The sequence below is a fragment of the Ovis aries genome, chromosome 1 (assembly GCF_016772045.2).
Source record: "Ovis aries strain OAR_USU_Benz2616 breed Rambouillet chromosome 1, ARS-UI_Ramb_v3.0, whole genome shotgun sequence".
In the NCBI taxonomy this organism is placed as follows: Eukaryota; Metazoa; Chordata; class Mammalia; order Artiodactyla; family Bovidae; genus Ovis; species Ovis aries.
The window spans coordinates 53,612,842-53,626,499 of NC_056054.1; the positions used below are offsets into that span (position 1 = coordinate 53,612,842).

The 13,658-nt window shown below is 38.5% G+C and overlaps 1 protein-coding gene across 1 annotated transcript in view; it reads right to left on the reverse strand.

The window, feature by feature from the left end:
• The window catches only part of PIGK (phosphatidylinositol glycan anchor biosynthesis class K), a 153,122-nt gene that overhangs the window by 93,133 nt on the left and 46,331 nt on the right, over positions 1-13,658 (reverse strand). Inside the window, exon 9 of the mRNA XM_004002091.4 lies at positions 1,851-2,023. Within this exon, the coding sequence (XP_004002140.1) occupies positions 1,851-2,023 (173 nt within the window). The remainder of the gene's footprint in view (positions 1-1,850; positions 2,024-13,658) is intronic.

Below are 13,658 nucleotides of genomic sequence, written 5' to 3' on the forward strand. Positions count from 1 at the left end.
AGTGCCTGATATCTGGCATTGGTGCTTAAAATAATTTTCTCCTTAATTAAAGATAAATGAAGATAATTATCAGCACCAACAACTTTTGCTTTTGAACTATATAGAGAGATACGTCATGAGATAAAATTTCATCTTTCCAGAATATACAATAAAATTTAGTAGAATTCCACTGAAATCATTTTTATTGTACAACTATTATATTTAATATTGTGTTAAGTGAACAGAATAGAAAATAAGTACAGAGAAAGTATAAAGACAGTCCTTATCACTAAAGGAAATTAATGCAGTATTCAGATGGTTAACAAAAGGTGTATCCTGTATACTATGCACTTAGGTTCAAGGAAAATTACAAAATGAGCTACACAGTAGCTCAATTTCAATTGCTAAGTATTAAGGTATAGTTTAGCTATTTTACAAAAGCAACTTGAAACAGTATTTAAATAATAAATAAAAGTAATGCCGTTGTTGGATATCATCTGTTGTCTCGAGAAAATATTTTTAAAGCCAACAGACATAGGAAATTGAAAACGAAAAAATCTAGACTTTGAATATCATAATAGGAAATAATAATAAAATCAATTTCAAATCTTCATAAGAAATACATTTACTACTAGCTTTTAAAATTTATTTCTAAAATATTCACAACCTCAATTACAAATCTTTGAAATTTTCAAAATTTAAAGTAATTTATATGTTGCCATTTGGCAATCCAGGAAAGCTCCCTGGAGTATGTGTTTCCAATAGATAGCATTAAACAATTCCAAATAACAAAGCTGAATGGCAAACAATATCAATTTCTATGTATTTCAAGAAAATGACTATTAACTGAGATAGTACTTAACCCTGAACAAAGTATGTTGCCTTTAAAAATGTTTACAGAGAAGAAAAACAGAACATTATCTATACTTCTAAAGTCACATAGCAAAAATTAACCAGTCTCTCACTCTTTCACACACACACACACATGCACACACTACTCACTCACACACAATCCACTCCTACCTCTCTTTCTCTCATTCCTTTCCCTAACTAATAACTAAGGGATCCCACAGAAATCCTGAACAATGGCACCTGTTCATAAAAGGCCACTTCAAATTCACAACAGCCCCAGATAAACTGTTTAATAGAACACAACACTAGACAAAAGCCAGAGATAGGCTTGAACCAGACTCATAAACCACCCAGACTCTGGGAAACAAAATACACGGCAAAGAACTAATTAAACTGCTGGAGTCCAGAGAAATCCTGAAAACAGAAGCACTGTGCTAGAGTCTGAAGTATACATTTGGCATCTATATTTTCCTGGCACTCATCTCCCCTTTCTATGTTTATCTGCCTTGCCTCTGCCAGATTCCTAGGGCCTATTATACTCTAAATGCCCAGCTGCCGGCTTCCCTATTCAATGTCACGTCATTTAATGACCTTCTACTGCAATAGGTGACAACATACACATTTGTTAGAGTATTAATCATGTCTGAAATGTCCTGCCCAGTTATGAAGGTTTTCTGAACCATCATATACACCTTTACTGACAGAAAAGTATGGCTCAGATATAATCAGTTGTCAGGGAAGTTTTAGTCTTTTTAAAACCAAGTCTGAATTCACACTACTTACAAACAATCATATTTTGGAGCTACAACATAACCCTGATCAAGATCTTAGCTTGTCACTGATATTTAGAGCTTTTGCCCATCAATCTGAAAAGCAAAGAACCAACTAAAGTGAAGAATGGGTAGAAAGGTGCAATTTTATTTGTAAATACAAATATTCATCTCATTATTATATCACATAAAAATTTACAAACCATGAGACTAGAATACTCTATTCAAAAAATAATTTAAGATGAATACCTGCTTTCTATGACTCCTGAATCTGGCTGCAAACTAAGAGTCTCTGTTGTAATTTCCACTTTCCGTACACTTCCAAAGAAATCAGTTATCAGGACATTTTTAGGATCCCTCTGAAAAAGATCAGTGCGATGTCCAGGAGTAGACACACACAGACTTTTGGGGCATACCTGAAACTGAAAAAAATATGTATAGCAATAATAAATATACATGCTTACATATTCATACAGCTTATATTAAATTCATTAACACAACATAGTAGACTGTAGTATATTTTTAAAACTCTCCCAACCTAAAGAAGATCAAAGATTGTAGTTCTAAAGATTAAACTTTCATCGCTACTGTACTGCTTGACACTGTAAGAAAGCTTTCCAGACATTAGAATAGGTTATTCATAAAACAGGAAGCTGGCCAGGAAGGAAAACAACATTCCCTTTTTAAAATCATATGCTACGAAGTATGAAAGCAAGTTAGTCCCTCAGTTGTGTCCAATTCTTTTGAGACCCCATGGACTGGAGCTCACCAAGCTCCTCTCCATGGGATTCTCCAGGCAAGAATACTGGAGTGAGTAACCATTCCCTCCTCCAGGGGATCTTCCCAACCTAAGGACTGAACCCAGGTCTCCTGCATTGCAGGCTGATTCTTTACCATCTGAGCCACCAGGGAAATTTAGAGAACTCACAGGCAACAGTATGACAAGAGAAATGCTTTTTTCTGCATCTATATCCATCTCAGTAGAATGATCTTATCAGAGCAATTTTTTAAACATTTTGCAACCATGACCCTTCATTCAAATTTTAAATTCCAATAAAATACTTATTATATAATAGCCAAGTATGTAAAGAAGATGAAATCAGAGCTGCTCTGGACTGCAAGAAGCTAAAGCATAGCCTTGCTATCCACCCCACGTCCTCCTGCAGTGAAGCTACATAAACTATTCTAAAAATCAGGTACCTTTCTCAATTTATCCATAAACCCAAAGCACCTCAAGACACACTAGTGCTCCAAGGTATAGTCTGAAAACTACAACTTCATCACTACACAGCTCTCACAATAACTTTTAGCTCAATCTTATACCCGATATTCCACACCAGTGAACTGCCAAGCACCCCGACAGGACATTTGGTCCATGTCAAAAGGTCCTTAATATTTGGTCCTGTCCAAAACCATCTGGCATGAACTAAATATGCTCATGGACATTTGGACAAGCCAAATTTCAAGGATCCTTTCTGTTCAGTTCAGTTCAGTTGCTCAGTCATTGTCCGACTCTTTGTGACCCCATGAATCACAGCACGCCAGGCCTCCCTGTCCATCACCAACTCCTGGAGTTCACTCAGACTCACGTCCATCGAGTCCGTGATGCCATCCAGCCATCTCATCCTCTGTCATCCCCTTCTCCTCCTGCCCCCAATCCCTCCCAGCATCAGAGTCTTTTCCAATGAGTCAACCCTTTGCATGAGGTAGCCAAAGGACTGGAGTTTCAGCTTCAGCATCACTCCCTCCAAAGAAATACCAGGGCTGATCTCCTTCAGAATGCACTGGCTGGCTCTCCTTGCAGTCCAAGGGACTTCCAAGAGTCTTCTCCAACACCACAGTTCAAAGGCATCAATTCTTCGGCACTCAGCTTTCTTCACAGTCCAACTCTCACATCCATACATGACCACAGGAAAAACCATAGCCTTGACTAGAGGGACATTTGTTGGCAAAATAATGCCTCTGCTTTTGAATATGCTGTCTAGGTTGGTCATAACTTTTCTTCCAAGGAGTAAGCATCTTTTAATTTCATGGCTGCGTCACCATCTGCAGTGATTTTGGAGCCCCAAAAAAAGAAGTCTGACACTGTTTCCACTGTTTCCCCATCTATTTCTTGCCATGATCTTCATTTTCTGAATGTTGAGATTTAAGCCAACTTTGTCACTCTCCTCTTTCCCTTTCATCAAGAGGCTATTTAGTTCCTCTTCACTTTCTGCCATAAGGGTGGTGTCATCTGCATATCTGAGGTGATTGATATTTCTCCCAGCAATCTTGATTCCAGCTTGTGCTTCTTCCAGCCCAGCGTTTCTCATGATGTACTCTGCATAGAAGTTAAATAAGCAGGGTAACAATATACAGCCTTGATGTACTCGTTTTCCTATTTGGAACCAGTCTGTTGTTCCATGTCCAGTTCTAACTGTTGCTTCCTGACCTGCATATAGGTTTCTCAAGAGGCAGGTCAGGTGGTCTGTATTCCCATCTCTTGAAGAATTGTCCACAGTTTCTTGTGATCCACACAGTCAAAAGCTTTGGCATAGTCAATAAAGCAGAAATAGATGTTTTTCTGGAACTCTCTTGCTTTTTCCATGATCCAGCAGATGTTGGCAATTTGATCTCTGGTTCCTCCGCCTTTTCTAAAACCAGCTTGAACATCAGGGAGTTCACAGTTCACATATTGCTGAAGCCTGGCTTGGAGAATTTTGAGCATTACTTTATTAGCGTGTGAGATGAGTCCTTTGCCATGGACCAAATGTCTTATGGACATGTGAGGCAGGATCAAATGTCTGCTAACCCCAATGCCAGACACACGTTCATTCACTATGCAAAGCATAAAAACTGCCCATTATATGTATGTCATATATAAAAACTGATAAGACTTGGGTCTTTTCTTCAAGTCTAGTCAGAGATGAATAAACATAGCAAGGTAGGAAAAAAAAATAACAGGTTCTAATTCAGAAATAAACTTCTAAGTGTTTGAGGATAAGAAAAAAGAGGGAATGGGACTTAAGCTATTTTTTGAAAGAAAAAGGAAGATTACAGATGGGAAATAAGAGCATTTCTAATAAAGGAGCAGCTGTAGAGATGTGTAAGGCAAAGAACCCAGCTTGGGAGAAGCCCAGGATATTGGAAGGAAACCATTACAGGCCCACTAGTAAAGGCCCAGAGGCCACAGCACTTGCCCACCTGTGGCAACAAGACTATGTGTTGCGAATCACTAACACGACAGGAGAGGGATGAGGAAGGGCAGAGCAACTCTAATTAACAGTACACAGGTGTTCCAAGAACCGTGCAAAGCTGTTTGAAGGTATTCTCATTTAAGTTTACCAATAACTTTGAGGTATACAAAAATTATTATCTCCCCTTCAAACTAAAGCTCAAAGAACTTAAGTAATCTGTATAACATCACAGTGCCTTCCAGATTCAGGAAAGCAACAATAGGAAATAAGAAGAGTTCATGATATAAATTAAGAAGCAAAGGGGGGAAAAATGAGTAAGGGAAGGCTAAGAAAATGAAATGTCAAACAAGGACAAAACAGATGGGAAGCTAAAGAAACAAAGTAAAAGATAAAATAAACAAAGATAAAATTAAAGTTCTAGGTATAGTGAAGGTATTCCTGTGTGAACAACCTGGTGGGCTTTGTTAAGTACACAACAAACATTTTCTTCCTTGCTGCTGAAAAACAAACAAAAAACATACTTTCACTTGAAAAAAAAACTGAATTATAACTGACACAATTACATTAGTTTCAGATGCACCGCATAGTGATTTGCCATTTTTGTACATTATGAAACGGTCACCACGAGAAGTCTAGTTACAATCTGTCATCATGCAAAGTTATTAAAATATTGACTATATTCCCTATGCCATACATTACACTGCTATGACTTATTTACTTTATAACTAGAAGTTTATACTTCTTAATCCTCTTTACCTATTTCACCTGTGCCTCCCCTTAACTCACCCATCTGGCAACCATCTGTTTGGTCTGTCTCTGACTCTCTTTCTGTTTTATTTTTTAGATTCCACATATAAGCGATAGTATACAGTATCTGTTTTCTCTCACTTATTTTACTAAGCATGATACCCTCTAGGTCCATCCATGTTGTTGCAAATGGCAAAATTTCATTATTTTCTTTGGCTGAGTAATATTTCATTGTATATATATATATATATATATATATACACACACACATATACCACATCTTTACTCATTCATCTATTGGTAGAGACTTACAGTTACTTCCATATTTGGCTATTGTAAATAATGTTGCTATGAACATCAAGGTGCATGAGAGTGTTTTTCCCTATTCTGTATTCTTACTTCCTCACTGTAAATTAACAAGTACGCAAGCATAGGTTTATTTCTGGACTATCTATTCTGTTTCATTGTTCTCTATATCTGTTTTTGTGCCAGAACCATACTGTTGTTAATTACTTTTTTAATTTGAAGATCTAATTGACTCTATCAGGCCAACTCATGAGTCAGGCAGCATCCCATCCAGCAACTGAAAGGGTTCTCTGAGGGGTTGTAAAAAATAGGTTTTCATAGGAAGAAAGGTAAGGCAAGGTAGCTATTAGCCAAAAAAAAAAATCTTTTTAGGCCAGGATATCTTCCTTTCTACGGGGAGGGACAATAGAAAGGCAAGAGTTTAATCATGCAAACTGCCTCTGGGGTGATGGGGGATAAAGAGAAACCATAACATTTTTGCTTAATTCCCATGATACCCGGAGATGCTGGTTCCAGGTTCATAAATTTTAAGTTGGTCATATTTCTTCATTCCATTTCTGACCTTCTAGTCTTAGAGAGGTCATTTCCTTGGTGGTCAGTAGCTGTGAATATGAATTTAAAGCTTCTGAGAAAATACAACCCACCATGGGGATTACTTTGATTATTATAAGCAGGATTATCCCCAATGCTTAGAATGCACTTCAGAGTCATGGTCCCCAATACTCAAACCAACCAAAGACTCCATTGAAGGAATTAGCCTTTTAAGCCAACTGGCTTGCTCAGTGATCTTATGTAATGGAGTTTCACCTTCCATAAACGTGTCAATCCAGGTATAGCGAGTAATACTAGCCATAGCACAGATACCTCCTTGTTGACCTGACAGATAATCAAGGACTATTCTATTATCAAGAACAACTACAGCCACAGCCTAAGAAAGCTTTCCAGGCAGCTAGTGCTTTCGCAGTGGGTTCTGCAATACTTTTAAGATTTACGGAGACGCTTCTGATCATATTCTCATTTTTATTTACTCCTAATCAGGGAAACTAGCCCTGCCAAAGGAAGCAATTTCAAATCCTAAATGCTTCCTGGTAGGTCCTTTCTAGAACAGACAGGGGCACAGTTAGATAACCCAAAATGTATTATCTGCTTATATACCAGTCATCTAGGCATTCATAGACCCAAGGAAAATAACCATCACAAACCAAGACAAATGCTTTCAGGGCACAAACTACTTCCACGTAGGTGGCACTGTTAATGGATTCATTTGCAAGTTCTGTTGCTTCTGCCCACTCAAGCCAAAGGTCAGTTAGATTTTCTCCTAAATCTGAAATAAAAAGTTGTTCTAAATATCAGAGGTTATCCCTCTAAGCAATGGCTTGGGAGATATGGATAACAGTGTTATCTTTCCAGGTAAATGCCAGACTAAAGAAGGGAAAGCAAAGAAGAAGAGCTTTCAGTTAAAGTATGAAGTATCAATCTGTCATCACGGGCAGAAGCAGCCTACATCAATGTGAGTTATTTCTCTTTTTCGTCAGGTTGATTCAGAGGTCTCCAGCATTTGGACAGGACCAGATGTCAGGTAGAATCCTCCCTGGCTCTGAGATGTGTGCCCAAGGCTAAATACCTCTTAGTTTTGCAGCGGTGTCAGCAGTCAGAAATACTTGGTAAGGTCCCTTCTAATGGGGCTCAAAGGCTGTCTTTGTTCTTGTACTGTGCTGTGCTGTGCTTAGTCTCCCAGATGTGTCTGGCTCTTTGTGACTCCATTGACTGTAGCCCGCCAGGCTCCTCCAGCCATGGGGATTCTCCAGGCCAGAATACTGGAGTGGGTTGCCATGCCCTCCTCCAGAGGATCTTCCCAACTCAGGGACTGAACCCAGATCTCCCGCATTGCAGGCAGATTCTTTATCGACTAAGCCACCAGGACAGCCCAAGAATACTGGAGTAGGTAGCCTATCCCTTCTCCAGGGGATCTTCCCAACCCAGGAATCCAACAAGGGTCTCCTACATTGCAGGTAGATTCTTTATCAGCTGAGCTACCAGGAATGCTGCCTTTGTTCTTAGTGATTTGAAATCAAAACGATGAGAGGAAACTGGAAACGTTAATTTGGTGAGTCACTGTCATCTGAGGAAACTAACCAAATCCAGGATTCACTTTCAGTTTACAGGTACATAATAAGACCAGAAAGACAATTAGAGTCCATTATCTATAAAGGTACAAGTATAATTTTTCTATGATTATCCCATTTTTTAAACCAAGATATTGGGATTCCCTGGTGGCTCAGACAGTAAAGCATCTGCCTGCAATGCGGGAGACTCAGGTTCGATCCCTGGGATCCTGGGTCGGGAAGATCCCCTGGAGAAGGAAATGTCAACCCACTTCAGTACTCGCCTAGAAAATTCCATGGATGGAGGAGCCTGGTGGGCTACGGTCCATGGGGTCGCAGAGTCGGACACAACTGAGCGATTTCACTAATCACAATAAAACTAATTTGTCTATATTAAACTTGGCCTGATTTTTACAGAAGTACAACAAGAATAATGATTGACCATGTAAGTTCTTTTTTAAGATTGCTTTGCTGGAACTTTGTAAGCAAAGTACCAGGTTGATTTTTCCAAGCAGTTTTCTTGAAGCTGTCAGGTCATATCTGAGTTGATGTACACCTCTCTCAAATATAAAACATTCCAGACAAAACAGATTAATACAGTCAATGTTTCTAATTGTGTCCTGTTACAAAGAGAATGAAAATAAGAATATTCACTAAGAGTTTCTGAATTTGGGGGATCAGATAGGAAGAAAAAGTAAATGTTTCATCCTTATTCACCAACGTATATCCTACAAAGTTGTTGACAGCTTAAGGGAAAAGATTTCTTTAAATCTTGGAAAAAAAACATTAAAGAACCCATAATACTTTATAAACACAAAGTCATAAAAATTAAAATCATCCTTATCAGTTCATTTAGTCTCATGTTATTAATTCTTGTTCCTCTTGAATACAGTTTTTTTTTTTCCATTAGTTCTTGCAACCTCGCCTGAGGATTAAGGGTGATAGGGACAGTGATGATTCCAAGAAATTCCAAGGTTTTCATTAACATTCATATGATTTTCCCAAGGAAGTGGGTGCCTCTATCACTAGAGATTGTGGGAGGTATAGCCACATGGTACATCCTTACTAATAAACCCAAATTTATCTTAGTTCTTCTAAAATAAGAAACCAAGGGGACTTCCCTGGCAGTCCAGTGGTTAAGCCTCCATGCTTTCATGGCCAAGGGCCCAGGTTCAATCCCTGGCTGGGGACCTAAGATACACACCTTACAAGTTATGCAGTTGTGGCCAAAGAAGGAAAGAGAGTGACCCAAACCTATGTTCAATAATTCCATGGTTCAGTATTTTAATTTGGAGAGATCTATAATAGATATTCATTACATTTCTAGCATTTAACTTAATGTTGGCAAAACTTTAAGGTTTCAATTTACTGAAAAGATTGGGAAACTGATTTGAAAAACTCAACTAAATAAAAGCTTTTTACCCTACTTATGTTTATCTATAGAATCCGCCTGCCAATGCAGGACACATGGGTTCAATCCCTGGGTCAGGAAGATCCCCTGGAGAAGGTAATGACAACCCTTTCCAGTATTCTTGCCTGGGAAATCCCATGGACAGAGGAACCTGGCAGGCTACAGTCCATGGGGTCACAAAAGAGCAATTAAACAACAATATATTTACTTACTTGCTCTTAGCATTATTTAGATTACTTAGGGATACATCATATCCAATTATTTTTCTTTCAAGCCTAGTCCTGATAATTCTAAAGAGATGTTTGTTTTAACCAACAACCTTAAATTAGCTTTTCTTCACTAAAAATATCTCAGATCACATAATTCTGAAAAGCATTTCAGTTAGTTTCTGTTAACATTTCTGAGAATTTCAGAATGCCCAATCTTTATGAGCTTGAGGTTAAACTAAATAAAGCTCTTTTACAAAATAATTTTGCAGTACCATCCAGAGGTTACACATACACATGCATATCCACAACATAAATATGTAGATACACACAGATGCAGAGATCTTATACTTACCGATATTAGTGAGAAACACACCTAAGATTTTCTTATCTGCCCAATCTCCAAAGATTTCTCCCCACCTCCCCTTTTTTTTTCTGAAGAGAAACAACTGCATTTCTAAAGAATGGACCTTAAGTCTCAAAGAAGATGGGAATAGGAAATCTGTATCACAAAGACACAGATTAAGTGCGAACAACTGTCTCCAAAGTCCCAATATCTACAAGTACTCTGAGATGAACCGAAGAGGCTTGGGGACACAAAAAGGAATGACATCCACCCACCTGTTGCTGGTATGTTTCTTTCCCTCTGGGTATATCTAGCTTTAGGGTATAAAGGCAAAATAAATTCTTACTAGGCGCTGAGTTCCTCTAAATGTTTAAGGAAATAATTTAGCACTTTACTCCAAAAATCCCCGTTTCACCAACTTTGCAAGGGGCCCCTATGGGGCCATTTTAGTTGATGCTGAAAACCTGCATAGGCCTTTAAGAACAATTTCTTATCCAGTGTCGCAGTTGTTCACAACTGATCTCTGGGCCAACGTTTTGATAATGAACCCCCAAGAAGGTGAAACTGGGGAGGCTAAGGCATTGTTTTAAATATCTTTTCTAGGTTTAATTTTTCATTAGATTTCTGCAAGGACTCTTCTAGTGAAGTTATTTTGAAATTTTGAAAGCTTTTAGAGACTTCTGCTTACTAATTAAATCAGGTATTCCATTTGGTTTGTTTGACTTGGGAACCCTTGTTTTTAAGGGTACTTATTAAGTGACCTGCAAAGAATATAATCAATCTGATTTCGGTATTGACCATCTGGTGATGTCCATGTGTAAAGTCTTCTCTTGTGCTGTTGGAAGAGGGTGTTTTCTATGACCAGTGTGTTCTCTTGGCAAAACTCTATTTTAGCCTTTGCCCTGCTTCATTCTGTATTCCAAGGCCAAATTTGCCTGTTACTCCAGGTGTTTCTTGACTTCCTACTTTTGCATTCCAGTCCCCTATAATGAAAAGCACATCTTTTTGGGGTGTTAGTTCTAAAAGGTCTTGTAGGTCTTCATAGAACCATTCAACTTCAGCCTCTTCAGCGTTACTGGTTGGAGCACAGACTTGGATCACTGTGATATTGAATGGTTTGCCTTGAAAACCAACATCATTCTGTTGTTTTTGAGATTGCATCCAAGTACTGCATTTCAGACTCTTTTGTTGACCATGATGGCTACTCCATTTCTTCTAAGGGATTCCTGCCCGCAGTAGTAGATACAATGGTCATCTGAGTTAAATTCACCCATTCCAGTCCATTTTAGTTCTGTGAAGAAAGCTGAGTGCCAAAGAATTGATGCTTTTGAACTGTGGTGTTGGAGAAGACTCTTGAGAGTCCCTTGGACTGCAAGGAGATCCAACCAGTCCATTCTAAAGGAGATCAAAGAACTAAATAGACATTTCTCCAAAGAAGACATACGGATGGCTAACAGACACATGAAAAGATGCTCAACATCACTCATTATTAGAGAAATGCAAATCAAAACCACAACGAGGTACCACTTCACACCAGTCAGAATGTCTGCAATCCAAAAATCTGCAAGCAATAAATGCTGGAGAGGGTGCGGAGAAAACGGAAGCCTCTTACACTGTTGGTGGGGATGCAAACTAGTACAGCCACTATGGAGAAGAGTGTGGAGATTCCTTAAAAAATTGCAAATAGAACTGCCTTACGACCCAGCAATCCCACTGCTGGGCATACACACCGAGGAAACCAGAACTGAAAGAGACACATGTATCCCAATGTTCATCGCAGCACTGTTTATAATAGCCAGGACATGGAAACAACCTAGATGTCCATCAGCAGATGAATGGATAAGAAAGCGGTTGTACCTATACACAATGGAGTATTACTCAGCTGTTAAAAAGAATACATTTGAATCAGTTCTGATGAGATGGATCAAACTGGAGCCAATTATACAGAGTGAAGTAAGCCAGAAAGAAAAACACCAATACAGCATACTAACACATATATATGGAATTTAGAAAGATGGCAGTGATGACCCTGTATGCAAGACAGCAAAAAAGACACAGATGTATATAGCGGACTTTTGGACTCAGAGGGAGAGGGAGAGGGTGGGATGATTTGGGAGAATGGCATTGAAACATGTATACTATCATGTAAAACAAAAAATTTTAAAAAATTTAAAAAAATAAATTACATGTATAATATATTCAAAAATTCATTTTACAGTCATATAGTATGGTATATGAACCATAAAGCATATTAATAACAAAGTAATTTTTGAAACCTATGGAAAGGATACTAGTCTATTAAGCAATTATATTAAAAATGTAAATTGGAGAGGAAAAAATGAGAAAGCTGGTAAATAGGTTAAAAAATTTAAACCATTTTGATGACTGGGTTCAGGAAATATTTGTAAACTCAGTGGACAAATGCAAAATAATTAAATTGTGATCAAGGAACACTGCCAGGAGCCGGACAATAAATAAAAGTCATCCTATGACTTAAATAAGAAGATGGTTGATGAAGTTTATTGAAACTACTTTGGCTTTTTTTTTTTCTTTTTAAGACAGAACTCTGTATACTGCAGTAAGAATGGATTCTCTACTTGATAGGGCTTCTCTCTGGAAAACTGTAGACTGTACGTCTCTAATAGAAGAAAGTAAGGTGATAGGAAAAAGATGCACTAGCATATTTAAAGGATGTTACTATATATCCTCTTAAAACTAAATCCTGTGACTAAACTATACTTTAACAGCCTACCATCAATGTCCTGTATAAACAATGAACACTACAAGAAATAAATGTTTATGATGTTAAAAAAAATTAAATAAAAAATAAAGGAGATCAGTCCTGGGTGTTCTTCGGAAGGAATGATGCTAAAGCTGAAACTCCAGTACTTTGGCCACCTCATGCAAAGGGTTGACTCATTGGAAAAGACTGATGCTGGGAGGGATTGGGGGCAGGAGGAGAAGGGGACGACAGAGGATGAGATGGCTGGATGGCATCACCGACTAGATGGACGTGAGTTTGAGTGAACTCCGGGAGTTGGTGATGGACAGGGAGGCCTGGCGTGCTGCGATTCATGGGGTCACAAAGAGTCGGACATGATTGAGCGACTGAACTGAACTGATTAAGTGACCTTATTGTGTTAGGACATTCTTCCTAACATAATTCTAGGTTGATTTTAGTAAAGCTTTGCCATTTTGCTAAATAATTGCAGCTTCCAGGATTCATAATCCTTAAATATAAAATAAGTAGGTATGCTGGAAGACAGTGTGCTCAACTATTTGAACATACAGGATCACATGTTTTTTAGCCAGAACTTTGGTTTTCTCAGAGCCAAACTAATACCTAAAGGGACTTGTGGTGGGGTTGGAAATGATGGGGTGTTTCATAGTGTATCTTGCTGCACAGAAGTTTTCTTGAGGTTGGCAGGTGACCGAGATGTCAGTCTAACCCATTCTGTGACCAACTTATCCTAACATGGGCGTCCCTGGGTTAAGTGATGACCATTCTATCAACTTTTAAATGTCTGACCTGTACCCACCAATCTTTGCAGCCTTTTGGCTTCCAAGATTGCCATGAACAATGGCCTTTACTTCAGGTGCACATTAAAAGAAATGCACAGTAACTAAACAAAGAAAATAGAGACTGAGGAAAGGTATGAATCAGCAGACCTCAGAGAATGGGGACTGCAGACTGATGCCAAGCAAATGAAAAGTTGCAGCTGTCACTAGTCGTTCTCAGCAGGGAATCTAGGAAAGGGTT